Source organism: Embiotoca jacksoni, unplaced genomic scaffold, assembly GCF_022577435.1.
Source record: "Embiotoca jacksoni isolate LCO1_2020_lvr unplaced genomic scaffold, fEmbJac1.0.p SCAF_12, whole genome shotgun sequence".
Lineage (NCBI taxonomy): Eukaryota > Metazoa > Chordata > Actinopteri > Embiotocidae > Embiotoca > Embiotoca jacksoni.
The window spans coordinates 15,921,757-15,946,621 of record NW_027185252.1 but is presented as its reverse complement, the minus strand read 5'-3'; the positions used below and the strand labels follow the sequence as shown (position 1 = coordinate 15,946,621).

The 24,865-nt window shown below is 43.0% G+C and overlaps 1 protein-coding gene across 9 annotated transcripts in view; it reads right to left on the bottom strand.

Moving 5' to 3' along the window:
- The window catches only part of ablim1a (actin binding LIM protein 1a), a 40,709-nt gene that overhangs the window by 5,234 nt on the left and 10,610 nt on the right, over positions 1-24,865 (bottom strand). For 5 of the 9 annotated variants that reach the window (XR_011178021.1, XR_011178022.1, XM_069145089.1 and 2 more), the window contains exons 2-17: positions 15,573-15,710; positions 12,664-12,847; positions 10,961-11,070; positions 9,573-9,699; positions 9,353-9,446; positions 7,344-7,431; positions 6,518-6,582; positions 6,121-6,165; positions 5,454-5,531; positions 5,100-5,258; positions 4,820-4,864; positions 4,480-4,515; positions 4,227-4,356; positions 3,528-3,647; positions 2,682-2,786; positions 2,089-2,136 (exon numbers count right to left, since the gene is read on the bottom strand). Coding sequence is in view for 7 of the 9 variants with exons in the window: in XM_069145089.1 (XP_069001190.1) it covers positions 2,089-2,136; positions 2,682-2,786; positions 3,528-3,647; positions 4,227-4,356; positions 4,480-4,515; positions 4,820-4,864; positions 5,100-5,258; positions 5,454-5,531; positions 6,121-6,165; positions 6,518-6,582; positions 7,344-7,431; positions 9,353-9,446; positions 9,573-9,699; positions 10,961-11,070; positions 12,664-12,847; positions 15,573-15,710 (1,572 nt within the window). In the remaining 2 variants the exon portion in view is untranslated. Of the gene's footprint in view, positions 1-650; positions 792-2,088; positions 2,137-2,681; positions 2,787-3,527; positions 3,648-4,226; positions 4,357-4,479; positions 4,516-4,819; positions 4,865-5,099; positions 5,259-5,453; positions 5,532-6,120; positions 6,166-6,517; positions 6,583-7,343; positions 7,432-9,352; positions 9,447-9,572; positions 9,700-10,960; positions 11,071-12,663; positions 12,848-15,572; positions 15,711-24,459; positions 24,669-24,865 lie in introns of those variants that run through there. The other 4 variants (XM_069145088.1, XM_069145093.1, XM_069145092.1 and 1 more) reach the window with 4 other exon arrangements.

The window sequence follows — 24,865 nt, the reverse complement described above, 5'->3', positions numbered from 1 at the left end:
TGTACCTACACAATACAACCGGATGAAAAGTTTCATCTACATTTCAAATGTAAAAGAAGATAGAAAAGATATGGCGGCATCGTGTGCCTGGAGAGCGGTGAGAAATACAGATAGTACATGAATAATAGGTGGACGGTTGGACACAAATGTGAGACAGAGTTGACGAGACAGACAAACAGGGGGACCCATTGGAATATTGGGTTACACTGACATGGCAGATGTTTACGCTTCATCATGCATGTCAAGATTTTACTGGATATCAAATACACAGAAAAGCACAATGTAAGACAGACAGACAGAAGTTTGAAGTCAGTCTCAGTTATCTCTGTCCAAGTCATTTGTGGTACTGTTGCGTAGAGCTGGAGCGCAGTAAAATAACTTAAAATGGTGAAACCGATGCTACCTCAAGCAAAAAATAATGTGGCAGCAGCAGAAACCAAACAACACTTTGGCTTTGTGCAAGCAGAACTTAAAGGCAAATACTGTAAAGCCTGAATAAGAGCGTGAGCCCGGCATAAAGCAGGGATGCAGTTAAGCTATTGGGGGGAAGCTAGACGGAGGAAACAAATAGAGTTAGGTTGTGGTGAGGTGTGTGTTGTACCGCAAGGAGGTAGCAGTGTGCAAACATGCCCATCGGGAGCCTACTGTACCTAAAACAGTGAGAGAGTAGGGCCAACGGTTGACCTCACTCCGTGAGCTGTCATCCGGAGAGGGAGCATGGGCAGCGGGGAAGGTGGCGGATCTGATGATGTCATCAGCAGACTTGCTTTGACGTGCTATGGCAGCTGTATCTAGGTTGGTAACCATGGGAACTGAGCTATCAGTGTCTGGGTCACAGTCTCAACCACAGGTAAACATCTTAGCATCTGCTCGTCAGGCTCAGCGATCATTTAATCCTGGATCATATTTATATATATATATAGTATAATACTGTCTACAATGTAGAAATGTCACTGTATAATAGATATCTTATGAGATAGGTGGCAAATAACTGATGGTGGGTAGTCGTCTGTGTGGTTTTAAGGATGTTTCAAGGAGGATTTTAGTGACATCTTGCACAAGGAATATTAAACCTGCTCATAGAAACATCACTTAATAGAAGAAAAGCCTCAAAACCAGCCGGTGTGTGTTGTGCATCAGTGAATTTCCATTTTAAAGCCAGACTATGTAACTTTTAAAAGAAGAAACAGCACATTCTCCACCGTTTACCGTTCATAAGAAATAAAACACACTCTTGTTCAACGCGATATGTTCAGAGGTTTGGTTACCGAGTGATACCACACAAACACAAAGATGTTGTGGTGATATTTAGCACATCACGGATAAACATGTCTGTGGTTTTATTACAAAAGTAAAACACATTCTAGCTAGTCAGGAGACATGTTTGTTTGCTGATTTTCTAACCTAACCTGTAATTGTCACAACTGAGCAAATGTTACATAGCCTCGCTTTAAGAAAAGGCCAACTGGAATATAACTACTAGGATTTGTTAAAACGGACAAAGTGCAAATCAGAAGGAGCTGCAGGTCAGAGAGAAAGGGATTGGAGACAGACTTCAAACAGTGCTCGTACACTGACGCTGGGGGTGACTATGGTCAGATGAATACCCCGTTTCAGCTGTTTAACAAAAGAACTCTGAGCCCAGTTTAATAACATAATTACCCAGAGTAGTGGTTCCCAACCTTTTTAGTCTGAGGCCCTCCCACTGTGCTGTTGGATAAACTCATGTATACCTTCATCAATACCCAACCTTACTTTTCCAAATGTAAGAAACTATTGATTGAATAAAACCAGACATTGTAACAGAACTTTTTTCATACAATGGCTGTTAATTATTTAATCTGCAACCTTATTACTGAACGTGAGAACCATTTTTTTCATTACTTTTAGTTTCCTTTTTGGACTTCTGGGCTCAAATCATGTGAGCAACTCCACTATCTTCCCACATACCCCTGGCAACTGCAGGAGTACCACTGAGGTATAAGTACCCCTGGTTGGGAATCACTGACCTCGAGTATTACTCTGAATCAGTCATTTTAACCTTTTCTTTTTACAGCATAGCAAACTATACTATAAGAGGAAAGGTACCGTGCTGTTTGTAGATGGGTGGTTTTCTGTAGATGTTGCTCCCCTGATCTGAAAACGATCAAACGGACACAGAATGACATTTACAGAGTATACAGGGCTTCTTTTATACAACTGGAAAAAAAAAACGGTTGTAAACCACGACACACTGGGATTAGTTTATGTTTTGCCCTTTTTCCTGTGATACATCTGTAGCCTATAGTAGTGAAAGACGAGGGGATCCCAAAGGAAGGTATAATGACAGCGATACGATAGATAGATAGATAGATAGATAGATAGATAGATAGATAGATAGATAGATAGATAGATAGATAGATAGATAGACAGACAGACAGACAGACAGACAGACAGACAGACAGACAGACAGACAGACAGACAGACAGACAGACAGACAGACAGATAGATAGATAGATAGACAGACAGACAGACAGACAGACAGACAGACAGACAGACAGATAGATAGATAGATAGATAGATAGATAGATAGATAGACAGACAGACAGACAGACAGACAGACAGACAGACAGATAGATAGACAGATAGACAGATAGATAAAAGAGGGGACGAGCAGTGACAGGGTGCGCTCCCGCTCCTACCTGGGAGGTGGAAATGTTTAGGGGTCTGAGAGAGAGGCGGGGTGACCGGCCTGCTGTCGGGCCTGAGCGGGAGGGGGGAGCTCCGGCCACTCGGCGGGTCAGTGCCTCCAGTGAGAAGAACCGAGAACAGAACACAAGCAGGGATGCTAAAGGGGGGAGCCACAGTCTGAACGGTGCAACACACAGGAACCAACTGGACCAGGTGATGTCATTCTAAGCTAATGGGACACATTCTTGTAGGTTCTGATGAGTGTGGTTAATGGGGCTGAACGGAAGCGGATCAAACTGGTCTCAAGACTTTCAAATAGTGAAGTTAAATACTTGGGAGATGCGTTATGAGTAATGAAGTACGATATGTGTTGGTGTAGCATATAATAGGAGTTCACAGTTAAGAAGTTAATACCTCCCAGCATGCAATGGAAAACTTATATTACAAAATCTTTCTTTTTATCCCAGTTTACTAGAGTCCAGAGACTCATTCTGATGATATAAAAAAGTTAATAATCATCCAACATTCAGGGAAGTGTCAGCTTGGATATTGGATTTGGATTGCTATTCTCTCTCAAGTGCATGCAGAGCTGCAAAACACAAACACAAAGGGCCTGACAGCTACTTTGGCTGCAGCTGTGTTAGTCAAAGTTGAAGAAGTGCTTGTTAGTTAGTGAGGATACAGTGGCTTGGCTGCATGGGTTCGATCATTCAGGCAGGCAGTTATATTCCAATGAGAAATGGTGATGAATCCACAATGACAGATGACAGGAGGTAGCATTCCAGGTGACGATGGAGATGATGTGTTGCCTTGAAGTGGGGTGGGGGCAGCAGATACGAGTGGAGTGGGGCCCTTACCTTGGCTATGGGGGAGGAAGTGGTGTCTGAAAGGGGAGGTGGGGCGGGAGTCACTATTTCTGGAGCCCACACTGTTACTGCACAGGGAGGAGCAGAGCTTCTGCATGCCTGTCAGAGCCTCTGTGGGGAGGGAGGGTTTGGGACAAGGGGACAAATCCCCAGGACCAGGCGGCGGAGGTGTACAGTGTGGGGAGGAGGTGAGAAGGTGAGGGGCAAAAGAAAGGGAAGATATACAGGAATCATATGTTGAAAAGTGGAAATAAAAGTGGAAAAGTGGGATAAGATGTTTTAAAGATGAGAAACCAGAAAGAATATTACATTTTGAAATCAAACTTTGAATGTAAAGAATAACAAACTCAGGAGCACTTGCGTTGCTAAAAGTGCAAAATTGACTTTTAGGTTGTTATTTTGCAAAGGGTGAGACTGTTTATCATGTAAATCCAAATAAACAAATAACAACCTAAAGTAAATTTTGGTTGAATTCCCCTTTAAATAGATCAGAAGGAGGGAAGTGAGAACCTGAAGGTGGAGGATAAGTGAACAAATCCTAAGTGTCCTCACAACTGTCGTCTACCTGAGCAGCAAAGATCCGATCGATCCACCTTATAAAAACCCTGAAATCTCTGATTCTATCAAAAACGCTGTAGAAATATACACATGCACACACATACACACACAATGATCTCTGTTAGGACTTACCTGGCCTGTGAAAATGCTGTGGTGACCGTGACAACGTAGGGGTGTAACCATGGCGATTATAAACAGGTGATCCTATGGAGCCCTGACTGGTGGACCTTTGGAGGATGCGTTCCCTCCTGTCGCAGGAGCCCTGACACACACACACAGGCATACACAGATTAGTACACAAACTGCTGGGATGATAGAGAATACACTGCATTGAATAGTATTTATATTGGATACAGTGGAAAGTGAATATAAACAGTCTGCTCACCTCACCGGGTGGGGTTGGCGACATGTTTCTTGAGGACTAGAAAGAATCAAAAAAGTCTCAATTATAACTTTGCTTTAAATTAGTTTTATGTATTTTTGTTTTAAGAACTTCAAACACATTTTTATGTCTACTTTACACGGTCTTTAAGTACATTTTTCAGAATGAGACAGATGGAAGTTGACATAATGTAAATATCATTGGCTTTAGACGATATGATTTAAATCTTCCACATTTTTCAAATTATATATTCCCAAAGAAAAACACAGCCTCTTTTTTCTAACGTGACGCACACCTTTGTTCTCTCGGGTCATTTATCATCATCAGCACACGCTGATCTTACCTTGTCATCGGGTAAGGGGGAACGTTCCCTCCTGGCAGTGTGGAGCTGTGAGGAACACACAAGTTCAGTACCGCAAAAAAATCGTTCATTAGTGAGAAAAATATCACACAAAGAGTCCTCTGCGTTCATTGATCCTTTTTGTCTCTTTTTCTTTTTCCATGAGGAAAAGTCCTTTCAGAGCAACAAAGGGATAATTTTAGCGCAATTTTTCTTCATGCGGCGTAGTGTATGTGCACTAAGGTGGCGTACATGCAGGAAAAGAAGCATGCAGTGTGTTTACCTCTCCCACACTCTCTCGTCTCTCGTCTCTCTCATCCAGGGAGGTGGAGTACATGGGTTCATAGGTAATAAGATCGGGGCGCTCAATGTCATAAATGGCTTTGACTTTTGGAATGGCAGCTAGGTCTCTGTAATCAAGGATCTCATTGTCTACTTTTGCCTAGGGAGACAAGCAAAGACAAACATGCACACACAAGAGTAAAGGGAGATTACTACTGTCGCAAATTGTATTACAGGGCAAGGTCAAAAAGGGGAGGGATAAAGGAAAAGGTCATGTCTGACTAGACATACAGAACAATTGACAGTCTTGGCACAATCTGTTTACACATGAAAGCAGCTCTGGGACATTTCTTACATAGATCGTGTGACCCGGTGAGCCAGGTATGCTTGAACCAGGTCTGGAACAAATACTCTCGGACGACGACCTCGTGGGCTGAGAAGAAAACACACAAGTGGCTGTTAGTCACATTAATATCTGTCAGTCTGCCGTGATCCACAGCCCACTGCCACCTGCACATCACCTGGGATTGTTACCCAAAAACACTCCAACAATACACCTTTAGGCCTTTTACTGTATGAGCGATGAGAGGGAACAGCTACCCCTGTGTTTACGTTTCATGAATTACATGAAGTACTCTGAAATACTAACATGTCATCTCATGATTAGGTCATTCATTTGCAAATTTGCAAAGTGAATGAGTGCTTTAGTGCTGTGATTTGATGTTCTTCAGAACCTCATGCCTGTTTATGGGAAATGAAGAGTTTGGATGGCAGCAGCAGGTCTGAATGAGCTTTTCACCTAATGGGTAAATGGGAATTATTTTTTTTTAGAGAAGACAAATTAGTCACCAGTTTAAGGTGTTCAAAGACAGGACTGAATGGCTCAGTCTGACACACAGAGGGCACTGCAGGCTGTCTCCAGCAGATGGCAGCATACAGTGCATCGTGTCTTAATATATATAGAGATATACATGGTGGAACACAGGATGATGCCATCTCATAGCCAATAGCGAATACAGTACCTGCCTTTCTGTTTTTTGGAGGAATAAGAGGGACGGAGGCAATAGCTGTGGAGGAAGGGAGAGGGGGGTTCACAGGACATCACACAGGGGTTGTGCATCTCCTGCCCGACTCACAGTTCACACACACATCAGGGTGTCCACATGTAAATACGCACATGAACAAATACACACATACATGCAAAAGCACACACACACACACGCACACACACATGCCCAACACTGCCTTAATAAGGCAAATATTTAAAAACCACAGTAACTCATGCCTATGTAGGATCCCTTGTTAAATATTCCAAATTTCTATCCTTCTCTGTAGAGCATTGTCCATGAGACTTGAACAGAAAGGTCTGTCGAGAAACAAAATAAAGGACAAAGGAGTCAGTGACACCCAAATTCCTACCCGCTCCCTGTGTCTCTCCTCTGTTCTGGTGGTGTTCTTGCAGCCAGGATGCCAAACTGTGGATCCTGAGCAGGATGACAGAAAGAAAACGCATTAATTACAACACATTGACATTATATATTCATATTTGGTGCATCATGAAACAGAAAAGATGACAAAGGAGACCCTAAACTGTTGAGCAGCTGAAATCCTGTCCTGTCACAAGAGTGGGATGACATTTCCCTTTCAAAACTCCAGCAACTGGTCTCCTCAGTTCCCAAACCTTTACAGTGTTGTTAAAAGAAGAGGCGAAGCAACACAGTGGTAAACAAAGTGAGCATAAATTTTCATAAAACAATAACATTTCTCAGTTTCAACATTTGATATGTTGTCTTTGGTCTATTTCTAATTAAATATGGGTTTATATGATTTGCAAATCATTGCATTCAGTTTTTATTTACATTTTACACAGCGTCCCAACTTTTTTGGAAACAGGGTTGTACATTGTTGGTCTCTTAAATGATGATTTTTTTTTTTTTAATTACTTATTCATAGAGTAACTTTGTGATTTGCTCCTTTTGACTGGCTATGGCTCTAAAGGTTTATTTCGCCCAATCAAGGTCAATAACTGCAATTCATTGCATCATATAAGCAGACATAGCATATTATACCAGACATAATAACAATATTGTTTGATTTGTAACTTATCTATATATGTATATTCACATGGTTGTTGTACTAATAGTGGATTTTTAAAGAGTTTCACACCAAGTTTTTCTCAACCTAAACAGGAACAAAAAGTTCTTTATTTTGACTTTTCAGCAACAATCCAGGTGGGTCTGCTCACCTTGCAGATACATCTCTTCTCCTTCTGTGAACATCTGATTGCACCTGCTGCATCTCGCACAGCTGGGGTGGTAGTGCTTGTCTCCAGCCTAGAAAACACAAGAGCACAAAACAAGCTTGACGTCACAGTAAAATGAAGATCAATGAAGGCGGCAGTAAAGCGGGTAAAAGGAGAGCTGCGACTTTCAGGAAATAAAGCCAGCGCTCCACCTGCTCTCAGCTACATTTCTTCCCTCTAACACCCTGTTATTGCACGGGATGGTTTCATCAGATTCACTGAACCAGTAACTGCTCACACTTTGAATAAATACTGTAGATGCCACTGACCGGTGGTGGGTGAATATGTTCCCTTAAAAATGCTGAATAGGACCTTTAAAACAACCCTTTCCTCCATACTTCATGGGGTTAAATGAAGATCTGAGAGCACATTGCAGTTTAAAATGAATTCCAGTCATACATCTTTCTACACAAAAACAGTGAGATTGTTCGTAATGAAAAGACCACCGTGACACCTACCGGTTTGACCCAGTCAATCTGCCCTCACATATCTGAGTGCTCTGTTTTGTGATAACCTGCACAATATAATCCAATAAAATGATCTGACGGGCGAGAGCACCTGAATTTCCGTCTACTCCGATGTGGCACTTTGCATGTAGAGTGCTCCATTATAAAGCTTGAGTGATTTTGACCAAGGGGTGATGAATACCCAAATGAAATTTGGCCTGCTTTATAACAACCCTCAGTAACATTTCAACAGGCTAGTGGCCACTTACAGATATGAAGCCACTGACTAATATTTGTATTTTACATTTTAACTCAACGAAAAAATTGTCATAGATTATGATAATAGCTGCAACCTCATAGCACCACCTCCCCCATACTCTAATAATCTGAATATCCCTCTCAGATACTGTATAATAAAGGTACTTCTGCTATGTGTGTAGTGTCCCATTAAAGACTCTCCCTGCTTCTCTCCATCTTGAATATCTGCGTTAATTACTCCCACCCTTAATAAGCCATTCACACTGCACTCCCAGCAAAGCAGAGTACAGTATATGCCACCCACCGATGGTTGTGCAGTGTTTGACCTGAGTCTTGGGTCAGTGATTAGACCATCAGACCGACTGGTATGGCTTTGGCCCCCGCTGATCCACTGGCAGCAGCTCAGGGGTGAGATGCAGCAGCCTTTTCTTTATTGTCCTAAAGACCTGCCTTAGTGTTGGATTACTGTAAGCCTACCGGGCTGGCTCGTGGTGACATTTTCATACGATTAAATGACACATAACTCAGTGTCTGATTGGATCACTGTCTGCAGAACAGACGGGCTCGTTGGAGGGACCGGAAAATGGAGAGGGCGCCAAGGACGGGAGCGTCAGTAACGTTCTATATAAACTCTGCTCAGACAACGTTAATAACGCTTTGACACGGAGTTTCATAACAGCCGCCTGGCAAACAGTATTAATGAATAATGATCACTTCTTAAATGCCACATCCCATTAGGTGTTTTATGTAATATTTATATAATTTACGGCAAAGCAAGCATGTATGAGTGCGTGGAAGCATGCAAGTTTAGGAAAGACATTAAAAAAAAAGAATTCTGCTAAGAATTAATCTTTTAGTTAAATACAGTCATGTCGAGAGTCTGTTTGGCTCTATGCTGAGGAGATTACACCGTAGATTATCCAACAACATTTTTAAATTCTGCTCCAGGCAACATCCTCTGTCTGTATGGGGAGCAGAATAGAGATGCTACAGTCCAGTAACAAAATGTGTTAACGATGCACTTATTTTTGCATTAAAAAAACCTCAAGAATTTGATGCCCTAAATTTCCTGCAAACCTACTGTAGGTGGTTTTACATTAAACTTATATGCAAGCTGTATATAAATAAAAATTTTAAAAAATTCCACATCAACTGCAGTCGCTCAGTCACCCAATGCTAAGGAGCCAATCAACAGGGGCTGGGTGCAGAGTTTGTGTGCGTGTATGTGTGTGTATGTGTGTGTCTTACCTCTAGCACCTTCCCTGTGATGAACTGATGACATGCCTCACACTGAACTCCAAAATGGATCTGGTAGTCCTTCTCACAGTAGGGGGCGCCATCCCTGTGAGGAGGGAGACACATGCAGACACCGAATACTCAACTGTGATGTATTATACAGCCTGTGATTCTCATGCAGGCTGGAATTTGACCAAACAGTCTGTAATTACAGAAGATATGAACTGCTTACTTGCTGATGTACTCCCCGGTCAGCACTTTGCCGCAGGCCTTACACTTAAAGCAGCCTAGATGCCACTGCCTGTCCAACGCAAGGAGAGCCTGTCCGTTCTTTATGTCTCGGCCACATCCTGCACAGTCTGTGAAAGCAAAATGAGCACGGTTTAGAAAACACCCCAAAAAAAGTGTTTTCACATCAGAAACTACATGAACAGGGTGATAAAAAGCTGGTAGACAGAATTAGGGCTACTTTGAAGGTTTCTTTCTAGTAAAACCTGCCTTTAATGGGCTCACAGTTGGTAGCAAGGGGATTAATTATTGCATGTTAAGAGTGAGACATCCTGTCACTTCTGAACCAAGACACTAGATGGGGATAGAGGGTAACCGGAACTGTTCTGACAGCTGCCTCTTTCTATCATCCACATCTCTCTTGCCATAAAAACTCCATCTATATCCAAGTAGGATCCTGAGGCTCTGAAAGTGCAAAGAGGTTGGTTTCTAAATGAACAATCTTCCTGTCATCTCTTCTTTAATGAATAGAGGGTGAAAGCAGCGCAGGGTCCACTGCAACCACAGGGGATGATAACTACGTAAGGCATAACAAGGTTGCGATGATGATGCGAGTAGAATCAGCATGTCTTATTTATAGGTGACCTTGTCTAAAAGCTTTTCAAACGGCAACAGAGAGACCAGTGGGGATGAGTGGGGAGAGACAGCGATGAAGGACCAGGAAGAGGAAAAGAGAAGGAGGAGAATGAGAGGAGCTGGAAGAGGAGGGGTTTCCAGGGGGAAAGGAAATGCATGGCCATGCATTATTTAGCAAGGCCTGTCTTGGTGTTATTCATAAAGGAACGTGGCGAGTTGAACACAAGGCTGTGCTTATAGAGAAGATGTGAGAGAGGCGGAGGATCTCCCTGAATGGTAACCTCCAAAAAAAAAATTGGGGGAGATTTTCATTTCTCCACTAAAATGTATTATAAACCTCTGTGGGTTTGAACAATGTTTGGCTGCACCTAATGAGTTTATAATGAATGACCCACCAACCGGCTGCAGCTTTATTTTTTTTTTAGAATCATGACTCCATCATTATAGTTTTATGTTTTATGTTTTATGATTTGTGGTGGCAGTTCAATTAAATTCATGCAAATAAGGCGTGAGCAATATGAGTGATATAGACCTGAAAATTATTCTTCACAGCCTAAATATCACAGCTAAAATGACTTGCATCAAACGGCATGCATGAATCATACATGGAGGCTACATTTTCCAGAGTTTTTGTTTTTCTAAAACCTTTAAATAACTACAGATAAATCACTGCAGTCAACTTTCCAGGCCCGTGTGGGAGCCAAAATAGCATCATGTGCATTAAATCGGTGTGTTTACGAGACAATGGCTACTTACTGCTGGAGCCCAGGATGTCCTTTGGTCCTGGAGACATGGGCTCGACACAGTACTGACACAGACAGTCCTTCCCGTTAAAGGTCACCCTGTCCCCGGCAGGGAACGGTCGTCTGCAAGGGGAGGGGTGACATCAACAACCAGTCAACAAGACATGAGCTGTGGCCCCATGGTAAGTGTTAGAGATTATTAACTGTGGCTTGCAGGTTGTCTGATGGGGCTGAAGATGACAGGAGGATGATGTGGATGTGTGTCAGCACTGTCTGCCTGAGGAGCCCATTTAGTCAGATGATGTAGATATGACACACAGCACACTACTGTACACTGTTGACTGCTGGAACCGCTGCCCCCCTCAGCTTTGTTTCTATTTCACGTCATATGACTCTGAGCATCATTACATTATTACTGTACTGGAAAGTCATGCACAAAGGCAAGAAAGTAAAATGTGAGTAGCTCTAGTGAGAAGCATTTGGTCAGAATATACACTTCATTAGGTGCGCCATGCTAGTACAGGGTTGAACACCCTTTTGCGTTTAGGACTGCAGACTGGTGGTATAAACTCAACACGGTGCTGGAGATTTCGGACCATATTGTTTTGATAGCATCACACAGTTGCTGCAGATTTATATGCAGCAACTTCATGATGTGAGTCTCTCGTTCCACCTCATCACAAAGGTGCTGTATTCGATTCAATTCAGGTGACTGTGGACACTGTGAGCTCATTGGCATGTTCAAGAAACCAATCTGAGATGGTAGGAGATAATAAAAGTATCAGATAAGTACACTTTGATCCTAAAGGGATGGACATGGTCAGCAACAATTCTCAGGCAGGCTGTAGTGTTTAAAGGATGTTCAGGTGGTACTAAAGGGCCCAGAGTGAGCCAAGAAAATGTCCCCTACACCATTACACCACCAGTCTTATTGATACAGGGAAGACTGAGCCATGCTTTCATGTTGTTTACGTCAAATTCAGACCTGATCATCTGAATGTTGCAGAACAAATCGAGACTCGTTAGAATTATAATAAATTTTGATGACCCTGTGCCCACTGTAGCCTCAGTTTCCTATTCTTTGATGAAAGGAGGAGGTCCTGATGTGGTCTTCAGCTACTGTGATTAATCTACTTTAAGGTTCAACATCTAAACCCTTGAGATGGTTGTGCAGGAGAAACCAAATAGAACAGCAGTTTCTGAAAGACTCAAATCAGCCTATCTGTCACCAACAACAATATCATGACCAAAGTCCTTCAAATCACATTTGTTCCCTGTTCTGATGCTTGATTTGAGCTTTAAAAGATGCTCTTGACAATGTCCGCATGCCTAAATGCACTGAGATTCTGCCACATGATTGGCTGAATAGATAGATGCTTAAATGAGCAGTTGAACTGGTGTACCTAATGACGTGGTTGGTGAGTGAACACCGTACACAGTATACTGAAAAACTGAGAAAGCTAGCTTCAGTTTATGTTTTAAGCACAAATCAAATGAGGAAGACCGAGACACTTTGATGCCCCGTTTCCTTTCAAATGGTCACATTTTGCAGTCTTCCTTACTTCCCTCTCTTCTCTCCCTTATACCTCCTTCACACCTACAAATAAATTCCCTGCTTGCTGGAACTCATTGCCATTTTGCAGTGCAATATAGTATTTTTAAAATTAAATTCTTTCGGGATTGATCTGTGTTTGATATCAAGAGTGGACGTCTTACTTGCAGATGGTGCAGACGAAGCAGGCAGGGTGGTAGGTCTTGCCCAGGGCGGTGACCACTTCTCCCTCAACAAAGTCCCCACAGCCATTGCATCGGGTGCCGTGCATGCGTTGGTAGTCCAGCGTGCACAGATAATCTCCATTCTTCATGAAGAAGCCTCCCTGGGCGAGGTCACAGCCACACACTGCACGGGACACACACATTGCCACTCTGCGAGTCAGGTCATTTAGTGCTCTGCTCATGTTACACATAACGCATCCAGCTATCAAGCCGCTCGACTCCTCCATGCATCACTGGTTTTGTTAGGACCTGCTAGTCTGTGTAATCCTGAGAGGCTCCATGAATGCGTGAAATGGATGCAGACTGAAAAAAAAAATCTGTGGAAAAGACATTTGAACAACTCTGTGCATTGCACTAGAAAGTGTAACGTGAAAGCCTTTCATCAGCAGTGTCTCACACACGACCACACACACACCTTTGAAGGAACTCTGCATTTCGGGCTCATGTCTATTAATCAGCACTACGACTGCAAGGTTTTCTCATTGTCATTTTAGAGGTTGACTGCTCAATGCAGCAACAATTCTGCAATTGTCTAGCCCAGGAAATAGCCTTGATCTGTTTTTGAAGAGAACTGGCACAAAATGCTTCGTACCACATTGGCAGCTTCCTTCTATTCAAATGAAACCTTGTCCTCCGCACAAACATGAGAGACTGGCAAAGGCAGAACTATAAATTAGGGAACAACTGAAAGTTTGGGATATATTAATGTTGGTGTGACAATTTTTGTACTGTGTTGTAATGTGTGTAATGTATTGGAGAAAACATGGCTTCTTTACATGACTTTACTACAGTGGCTCCATTATGTCAAGCAGAGAGTAAAAATGTGTGGCCCGTCACGTCTCGGCTGCTCTATCATGAAATATGCTCAATTTTAAGCCTGACGTTAGTTGACCATCATCTCATGTAAACCATCTTCAAACTGGATTTCACGATGTTTGCTTTTGGCTGCTGGCCTAAATCTTTTGATGAGCTCAAACCACAACGAGACTAAAACCTGAGGCTGTTTGCACGGATCTTAATTTGTACTTTACAGCAGTGCTAATAAGTGCATGGAAAAAATATGGCCTCAAAAATACGTATTAAATGTATTAAATTATATTGTACAAACTGCAAATTATAATATTACATTATTAAAGGAAGTTAGGTTAAAAAATAAAAAGGCTGCATACTTTGTGTAAATTCAGCTCGTGCTTGGATCACATGTGGTTGAACGTACAGTATTTCAATGATCTCGTGCCCCACGCAGATCACGTTCGCAGCACCACAGAGGGAGCCTGGGAATTCAATCCTTTTAGAAACACCGTGGCTGAGAGGGAAAATATTTTTGATGTTTGAGATAACGCCACCTAATCATTCTTATGCAATGGGCTCCTCTAAATCCTGGGGATGAAAGGGAGTGGGTGAGGGAGAGAATCAGATTTAATTGCATTAGGGCGCAGGGATGATGAGATTAGCATGTAAGCTAACTGAGTCAAAAGAAAACCAGCAGTTGAGATTGGGTGGCCTTTGACTGAGATGTTCAACTGCCTCGGCTTTTCGGCAGATACATGCCATTACATATAATGCCTTTTTAGCAAACTTAATAGGGGCAACTTATGAAAATGAAATGAAAGTGAATTGTCGGAAATTGGAAGATTTTAGGGTTTAGTGCGTTTCATGAAATTAGGTAAAGTGGGCAAAAAGAGGGTATTTGGGATTTGTCTTTCAAGGCATAAAATCTCTTAATAATCTTTGAGTGTCAAGAAGCTCAGTCAGGCTGGCATGACCACAAATGACCATCATTATTTTAGTGAGCTGACAGATTGGAGAAGGACAACAGCAGACGTAAATTTAGAGCAAAGACTAGGACACCGAGTCTTACGACTGTTAAAGCTGTCCTCATGTCTTATTTGGCAACCTTGTGTACCATCACACACGCTCAAAAATACACACTTTTATCACCACCGACTCTCTGAAGGCATGTACTGTATATCCACTTGTAAAGGACAGAATTAGGTACTAATCTCTGTGTTTGCTTGTGATATTCTGGGCCCTTGGCGAACTAAGATAACTCTGAAACAGTGCTCCAGTCACAGATACCTACAAGAGCTTCAGCAGAGCAGGTCCAGCCTGGAGTGAGACCGCTTTGTCGGCCGTGGCCATCTACTTCTGTAATCGTGACAGAATGCCAGTTACCCGTCAGTAATGAGGCTAAACGCAGAAGTATTTACACCGTCGCTCGCTCGTCACAGAAGTCTTCAATTGAAGTAGTGAAGCTGAGTCATGGCACCATCTTGTTAGAAGAGGATGGAGAGGACATTGTGGCCTTTAGGGAGCTGATTGACTCCTACTTAACTTTCTAATATTGGGATGCATTTTGGGACAGTCACGGAAAAAAGAACAATTTGTTCAGATTTTACCTCAAAGTGCCATCTGACACATCAGGCTCCTCTATCCCCGTGATCCCCCACGGTTGACCACAGCATGCAGACAAATCCCATTTTACAAAACTTGACTGTTGTTTATTTTGCAACACGCGCTGAACGAGGGATAGCAAGTGTCCTACTATTGTGACAGTATCAAATTAGCAATTAATTTGAAACGTTCACACTTAAGCTGTCAATTTTCGCACAACTCCGACATTTTTTTCTCCTTATCAGGAAAAAAATACTGGTCTGTGCTGTCTGAGGGTTCATTTTTAAACACAGTACTTATTTCCCAAAGACTGGTTGTCTTGCATGAAATATTAGGGTTGTCTGATATGGAATAAAAAATGAGCCCAACCAAAAGCAGTGAATACTAGTGGAAGCGACACAGTGCTAAATATTTAATCACATAAAATGTCCAATCACCAGTTTATCTTACTGTACCTTTACAGGTGAAGCACTTGAGGTGAAAGTGCTTGTTCTGCACCCGCAGCACTTCGCCCTTGCATGGCTCCCCACACTTGTAGCACTGAATCAGGGGCTTCTCTGTGGAGTGGTGTTGTGTGTCCTGCGCATGAGCCACTGCAAGAAACGAGACATTAACATTACTGTAATGTTGATGAGTCAGCGTGCTCCCTGGATGTGGTCGTCAGTGCAGGTTTTGAAACATTGCTTTGAGTCTGTTCATCTGAGGACACACGCTCGGCAACAAGGACCTGAATGTCCAGCATCTCACAAACAGCGGAGATGAAGATCAACTGCTCTGAGCCTGTCAGGGTGAAACAAAAAACAAAAAACACAACATCGAGCAGGACAGCACAACAAGGGGTTCACAGCCAGACAGGGTCCCTGGAGTGCAGCAGCCTAAATATAGTCCGTCTTGATCAATGGAGGATGGACAGTCAAAATGCTGAGCAGAGCAGGGCTTGGTAAATGGCACAGTAAAAGTGTATTGATAAAATCTGCTCCTCTGTGGAGTTTAGTGTTCCTCCATCCTCAAAGGAAAACATAATTTAGAGTTGTGGGCCTGTTACTGCCTCTGCCTGGCTTATGTCCACAGTAATCATTGGACTCTTTTTGTCATGTTTTCAAGGTGACTTTAAGCTTCAAACGAAGACTGGCATTAACTTCTGTCACGTGCTAACAAAATACTGTATAAATATGTGACATGTATTTATGAAGCTGGTGTAGAGGTCAATTCCTTCTTGTGTATGTGAAGTGCTGAACATTCACACTCAGCTCAAGTACAAATAAAACAGAAGAGAAGATGTTTGACGAAATATCTCACTGTGTAGACGCTGTGAATGAATGAAACAAAACTTGGCAGCAAATATCAACTTCTTAAGGCAAAAACATGAATCTGCCTACTTCTAGCTACACTGGAAGCGTGCAGGTATCAGTAATAAGAAGAAAGTCAAGAGTGTAAAGCGGTGGAAACGTTGAACGAGAGTGTATAGTCACGGCAGGAGGTCCACGAGGCTCTGTTTAGGTCCAGTGGTGCTTTGAGCTAAAGGTTGGCATGCTACATGCTCACAGTGTCAACATGCTGATGTTCAGCAGGTGTAATGCTTACTATGTCAATCTTAGTTCCATGTGAAAGCTTGGTAAAATCAAAACAAATCAAAGTACAGCAACACGGGAATGTCTTTTCGTTTGGACAAATTACAAAGATATAAATAAAACTTTTGTTCATGATGATCTCTCTGTATGAAAAGTATGAATCAGTGGCGTGAACCTGCAGTCTAACATTACTATACCCAAGGCCAAGCCAGTGTTGCTAACATGACAACACATGATATAATTTCTGACAGCAAAACTTCCCTTTTATTATGGTTTCACTAACATGCATAGATCTTAATGTGGGCACAGATTTAGACATCACTTTCTTTATGTGAGGTGTGTGACGGTCATCATAATCATCTAAGAGAGAGAGGCTGTTATCAGCTTGCTTTATCTCCACAAACAGCACCAATATTATCTTTAGATCCATGCTATAGCAGCCTGTAGCCCCCCCCCCCCCCCCCTCAGTAAAAAGTTTGGGCTTCCCTGACATAGACCGACATTAATCCCTCACTATACTGTACGGGACATAAATACTGCTGCAGTGCCGCACTGCACACAGCTTATCAACGGTCTGAAACCAGCAGATTATTTCAGATTCAGGAGCTTTAACGAGCGGGGCGGCTTCTTTCGCTCATCCTCTCATTTCCTCTCTCCTTTCTTTCTCTCTTTCAAACAAAGATGTACACACAAAAACATGCACACACACACACACACACACACTGAAAATACACATGAAAGGATCTTTGCTCTTTCTGCTCTGCAATGAATAATTAGTCTGCAAGGCTAAAATAAGACACCACCAAAGGCACAGAAATAGTATCACGAACAATCGATGGTCTACCAAAGAGAGACATTACTCTGGGTTATTGACGACTTGGCCGAGCTTACATCCCACCTCTACAGTAGCAGTGACTCTGACATCAAAAGATGGTTTGATTACAGTAAAATCAGATTAAACTTTTTTTAAGGAGACACTTCAATAGCCTCCGATTCACCCTTTAGGGGATAATATGTCCAATACTGATACTTAGAGACACAATTTACAATAACTTGGTATAGGTGTACTTGGAATAGAAAGGTACTGAGAAGAGTTGTGAGATGGGAAATAAAACTGTGAAAGAAAAGAATAGCAGGAGGGGGGTCTGGAAAGGTGGGTGATGACAGTGTCTGATGTGATTACACTCAGCGGGACAATGAGTCATCTCTGGGTGAACCAGAAAACTGTGACAGTGAACCGAGTCTTAGCAGCTCTGTGTGACATTGCACCTCCACGGAAAAACACAGGCCATCTGGGTAACTGCAGTACTGCAAAAATATCCAATCTAACAAGTCATTTTAAGCCTCGCACATGGTGGGGAGACTTAATGGCCAATTCCAGCTTATTCAAATTCAGGTCTTATTTTTGTAAGTTTTGGGTATAATTTCTGTTCGTAAAAATAACACTAATTGTGTTCATAATGGAGATCTGGAAACATAGACATCATTGTAAAAATAAGTGAGAGGACAAGCAGTGTGAGTGGTCATCTGCTCATACAGGCTGTTTATTATCAAGCAGTGCATAACTCTGTCAAACAGTGCAGAGACAACTAGTAGCCAGTAAATACGGCGGGTCAAAGCTGAACCAGGAAGTTGTGTACATGTTGATGGGGGTTTACATGTTGTACGTTTGGGCTTTAATTTTACTGTCTGCTTTCAGTTTCTCTGTAAAATAAGTTATGCTGACCTCAGGGTTTGTTTACAGGCTGTCTGAATGTCTAACTGCGCGTATTTTTTGATCCTGTCTGTTGGAGGTTTTGCTTCATTCCCAGGTCTCTCAGAAATAATATGAAGAGTACAACATCAGTCATTTATTACTGATATAAAGACTGAATAAACAAGTAACCTTTAACAATAAGAACATCCAACATAGTTTCACTCTTTTGAGTGAACCACACAGCTTTGATATTGTTGAAATAACAGAATCGGGACATTAAACAATTGCAAATCCTCTACACACGCACAAACTCACACACACTCCACTCCAAACAAGCTGAGATCATTTCTGAATGTAACTGTACCTGTGGCTAACATTAGTAAGCTCTCTAAGAATGTAATAGGTCCATATTGGAGTTTCTACGAGTTGACTATGTCCTCTTTTGTTAGAGCCTTCCTGCCTCCCTCAACCTCAGGCCCCATAGCAAACTCACCTGGTCCTGAGGTCTGTCCACTGAACAGACAGGCCAAAGTAAAATCAATCAACTTCCAGTAAGACAGCCAACAAATGTCCACAGACCTATGTGTCCAAGCAGTCAAGCATTACTGGGATTAGTAGCTGTAGACAAATTACTGAACATTAAATTATAATATCTGACACAGCTACTTACTCAAAAAAGTAAAACACTATTATAAAAAGTTACTGATGTTACCATCATTGGATTTTGACCCATGTTGCTGCCAAACTGGCCCACTAAAGGTACAATATTTAATCTCCTTTCAGTTTTGGGGTGGTCTCTACATTTCCTGAGGAAAACATGTAGCTCTTTAGCTGCTAAACTGTGAATTATTTTCGCCAGCTAGTCTGTCTGCTGTGTGGAGCTGTGCTGGTTTCATAAGGAGTAACATCTTGTTTTTGTTGCCAGATTCGTTGAAGTGGTGACAATTCTATCTGTGGGTTTGTAATACAAGTTGAACCTTTCACATCACACAGTCATTTAACCACTATAGAAATAAAAATATGAATCAGAGCAGCTTCAAAGTGCATATTTGTTGGGAGGCCAACAACTTCTCTGAGTCTGTTTGTATTAACTATTTTTAACATGACAGAGCATTGTGTCGTCAGTGAGGGACAGCCCAGCATGGAAAAGTCAACATTGCTAACGTCATGACAGGTTGACAAAAATCCAAGACAGATGTTTGACTCCCATACACAGAGGAAGTCAAAAGCTGCGGTGTGGATGGGAATCTATGGGCCACTGTGTTTTTCCACCTTAGCCCTGCCCCTTCCGATGTAAAATGCTGCCTTTTGCCTGAGATTGCGGCTGCACAGAAGGGGTGAGGCAGATTCAAGCCGAGATGGGTCCTCCCAACATGGCGTTTCATTAAAATTGAATACACCGACACAGGAAGGGCTGTTGAATTTACTGAAAGGATTCAGATTGGACCGTTTACAGGATTTGTTTGGACATAAAATCCATTAGTGAGGTCTCTTTCAAATGTTCAGCAGGCCTGTACACTTATGATGTCTATATCTATGCGCGACTTCAAGCACTTATAGTTCAATAACACGGATCTGAAATAAATCCATTAGTGAATCTTTAGGGGTTCTTGTGATAGCAGCAAAATGGCGCTTGGTTTGCTCGAATGTATATTATATAACGCCATAAATAAGTAAGTGCGAGGTACACGAAGCAGCCTCAGCACGGAGCGACTTACTGTGAAATGTACAGTGGTACAATTTTTCCGACTACAGCTCACATTCCTCATTCTGGGCTGGATGTGTTGGCTGTGCTGACAGAGTGATCTGTCCTGCCTCATCACCAGAGGATAAAGTGACTGATATGAGCCTAAACACACAATGAACACACGCACATTAACGATGGAGCTGAGGGAACAATAACCAGCAGAGCATCCCAAAGCCGGGCCCAGAGAAAAGGGGGCTGCTCTCTCCACCCCTACATCCAACCCACCCCCCACCCATTTAAGCAGAGCTGAGCTGCGTCGGCAATAATAAAGGCTGCAGATGATACTCAGGAGGGAAGTGAGAAAGGCCATCTTGAATCCCCCTGAGGACGGATTTCTCTGGAACATGTGCTACGGCCCCACTAGTAAATAACAATAGAGTGGGTCTATTGACGAGGTTGTGGGATTTATTGGGGGAAGCTTCAGACTTTGGTGCCTTCATTTCCTGCCACAGATCCCGAGGAATGCATCTTCCATAGCATAGCCATAGTATGGAGAAGTTTGGAGATGCACCGGGAGAGGAGGGGGGGAATTCAATTAAACAATAGAGGAGAGATGAATAGATCTAATAAAATATTCAGCCTATCTCTCCCTTTGTTACTGTAAGATTCACAGATGGAAGACTTTTCAGTAGAGCAGACATAAAGAAGTGTGTGTGTGTGTGTGTGTGTGTGTGTGTGTGTGTGTGTGTGTGTGTGTGTGTGTGTGTGTGTGTGTGTGTGTACTTACAGTATCATACATGCGCTGGAGTGTGTAAACAGACACATGATGAGAGGGGCACTCATCTCCACTCTTGGTATCCATGCCAATACTATTGGCCATAAATGTGTTAGATCGATAGATAGATAGTTACTTTATTAATCCCCAAGGGGAAATTATTTCGCTACAGCAGCATTTATAGATACAGGAAAGAAATAAAATGACAGCAAAAAAATATTAAATATAAATATAATGAATTAATAGGCAACAAATACACACACAAACACACTTTATGCCGCTCCAACATCAACCCACTCTAACCAGTTTGGGATATTCCAAGGGGGTCTGACCCGTGATTAACATCAAAGGGCGCAAAATATGCCCCCCATGAAATCTCAGCATGTGATTGGACTTGTGTGTTTGGGGGGGAAGGGCGTGTGGAGCTCTTTATCACCCAGACATAACAAGAAGCTCTTAACCCCCCCTCCATGAATATGTATGGCTGTATTCAGCGCCTCCACACCCCTCTGCCCCACCACCAGCACCCCAGACAAAGCACTTCAAAGGCCGGGCACAAATTGCAAGGGGAACCCTATCGGCCTCCTCCAGCCCCCCCCCCTCCCCCCCCCATAACTAATCCTCAGAGACCTGAGCTCTGAATAATGATCTGCCCTCAATGGTTGAACACCACAGTGCGTAGTGCGTAGTGTACACAATAATAATAATAATAATAACACCCTGATAAACAGAGAGAGAGAGAGAGAAAGAGAGAGAGAGAGAAAGAGAGAGAGAGAGAGAGAGAGAGAGAGAGAGAGAGAGAGAGAGAGAGAGAGACTTTCAGTAAAGCCACTTATCTGAGAGGAGACAATGGTGGCTTCATGAACTGCAAAAGCCATTGTGTTTGCAGAAGGGGAGCTGATGAAGGCCTTGGCTCTTTGCCTCTGAATGCCCATTAAGGCCCCACACTCGTGGCTCGTATTTCCTGTGATAATCAAACCTATCGACAGGGAGGATGTTTGTTGACTGGCACAATGTGTGGCTCCAGTCTGTCTTTCTTTCATGAGATTCTCATGCCACTCGTGTTGTTTTAGCCGTGTATATTTTATGTCAGTGACTTTCTCTCCGTGGCCAACCACTTATCTCATCTGTATATTCTAGTCATGTGTGCCAGCTGTACTAACACTGAGTGTCTATGAGAGTGTGTGTTGCATTGATGTCTGTGAGAGGGTTTAGCTCCTCTTTCAGGGGGTAGACACTGGCAAGCTTCAAAGCTGAGGCACCACTGCAGTTGTCTGCAGCACTCTGCGAAATCACAGGACGCAGCTATACAGGCTCATGACATTCATGTCAGAAGGAAATGTCTTGATTGGGAAAGCGGAGAGTTGTCGGAGTTGGTGCTTCACAAGGCGGGTATAATAACAAGCCTATCTGGAGCGCAGGTCAGCGGGGCTTCTTATGCAATTTAATGCAGAGAACATGAGTACGAGGAAGAGAACAAATTAATTAACTAGTCGAGCAAATGTGCAAGATTCTCAGAGGCACATGCAAAACAAGATCAGACGACGTAATGTACACATGGCCCCGATAAATTACAAACTATTTCAAGGGTATTCTTGGCCTTCAAAATAGGGCAGCTGCCTGCAAGCAGACAAAAACGCTAACGTTGCAATCCCTTGGTTATGATTCATAATTCTGAGCTTACAGTGTAATTCAGTGTTGGGTCAGCTGTGCCTCCTGATGGTACAGAGCCCACCTGGCCTCAGGCAGGTTGCATCGTAAGATCCCTGGAGGATACGTGAAGAAATCTTAGGTTGCTGAAACATTCCCATAGCTTTCTGTATACAGGCATGAAAAACTCGAGGCCTCTAAATGTGGATGATAAACCCAGGCAAGCCTCCTGCCACCGACAAATCCCAAGAGTCACCAGGCGAAGGTAGCAGGGCTAAGTCTGTGGAAAACTTTCAGAGGGATTGTGGGAGATGAACATGTGGCAGCCAGAGGTTACGGGTGCTCTGCCAGCACAGGGACTCCGTGGCGAAGGCCTTTTTTCTTTTATGGCCGGTCAAATCCACATCTAGGGAACAGCTCCGAGAGGCGGACGCCACCTCGGGCCATGCGGTGTGCTGTCAGATACATAAACAAACCTACACACTCATATCTGTCAAAAAAAAATCTGAAAACATGTTTTTTTTGGGTGATAGAAATATTTTCAGACGAAACACTAAAATATCACATGCCCACACAGAGAAGACAAACTAGAAGCTGGAAGATTTAACCCATAAAGCATCCACTGAAAACAGGAGTCGTACATCCAGCAACTTGAGACACTGTTGCGGGACTTTGAGTGTAATGATAACGTATAATCACTTACCACTGTGATTAATGACTTTTACATTCATTTCCAACCCAGTGAACTGAGCGGAAAGGTGATGTAATACTTTGCCGTTTCCATTACAGCAATGAAGTCTCAGGGATATTTATAAATTCAAGTTATAGGCTTATTCCTCCTTTAAAACCTCCCTCAGTTTATTTTCAGGGACATATCTGCCCTTAGTTTTACTCAGCAGTCTCTTTTGAACCATTTGAAACTGGAGATTTCTTTATTGTAGAAATTTGTGTCTACATCGTTGCTTGCTGTGAGTCACACTGACAAACAATGGTGAACCTCATGACTGGCATGCCCTGGGAAAATTGCAGGGAATGTTAATATCTTTTAACGATGCCCCCCCCCCCCCCCCCCCCCACCTCCGTGACTCCACCTAATTCAAGCCCACACAGCTCTGGCGACCTCAGTTATAGGTTGAAACAATCATCTTTTTTTTTTTTTTTCCTGACAGGACACTATGAATGGGGCCACAGCTGACAACAATGGAGTGTACCTTTTAGATGGTCGCCATGGCAACGGCTGCAGACAGAGAGAGAGAGAGAGAGAGAGAGAGAGAGAGCGAGAGAGAGAGAGAGAGAGAGAGAGAGAGAGAGAGACTGAGGGACAGAGAGTGCAGGTCCATAGCTCTGCGCAGTGTGGCTCCCTACACTAGTGCTCCACTTCCCCATCCCTACATGTTACATTTTTATTCAGCCTCCACACAAAGACGGACCGCTTTGCCCAAGAATCCAAGAATCGTCCTGTCGTTGGCCCCGACAGGTTTTACATTTGGTGTCGAGCTCAACAACAACAAGCCAGATGCTTTGTTTCAGCTGCATTTACATAAAGCCTGACACTGCCAAATTAACTCCAACCCAAGCAGCAGCCGGAGAGTGTTGAGAAGGGCGTAGCATGTTCAAGTCTGCCGCTCCATCTGAAGTCTGCTATCCTGATATGCTGATGTGATGAAGATGCACATTTTGACCGTGTCATTAGTCATGCCTCTTCCAAGCAACACACACCCACATGCAGGCAAACCGTATCCACATTTCAATGTCCATCCGATCGCTTCTAAATATAATCAAATGAGAGATGAAGAATTCAGTCCGGTCTAATTCAAACTGTCAGACACAGCAGTACAAACCCAAATGGACACACATACTGGACATCTACACAGACTGCAGACAGCACACAGCACGACAAGCAAAACAAACCCCCTTAAAACACACTCATGACAAATGCACACACTCATGACCGCTGGGATACCTTTTTCTTTGACCATGACCATTGGAATCCAAGTATATCAGCACCAGAAAAAAAGCCTCTGAGTATCAATCACTGGTAACACAGGAGCGGCTAGATCCTTTTTTTTTTTTTTTTAGGGAAGGCTGAAGACACCAGAGAGAGAGAGACAGAAAGAGAGAGAGGTGTAGGCGCTGCTGTAAGCGCTCCTCCCGAAAACACAGCTACAGCGTGGGGTTTGCCTCCCGACTGCCAGTTTTCCTCCCATCCCTCTCCTCCTCCTCCTCCTCCTCCTCCTCCTCCTCCCTCTCTCAGCCCCTCTGTTGTGTCAGCCGCCTCCTCATTGCAGCAACCAGGTGGCTGCTGCTGCTGCTTCTGTGTGACCAATAACCCCCAAATCCCCTAAACAGAGCCCCTTAAACACACACAG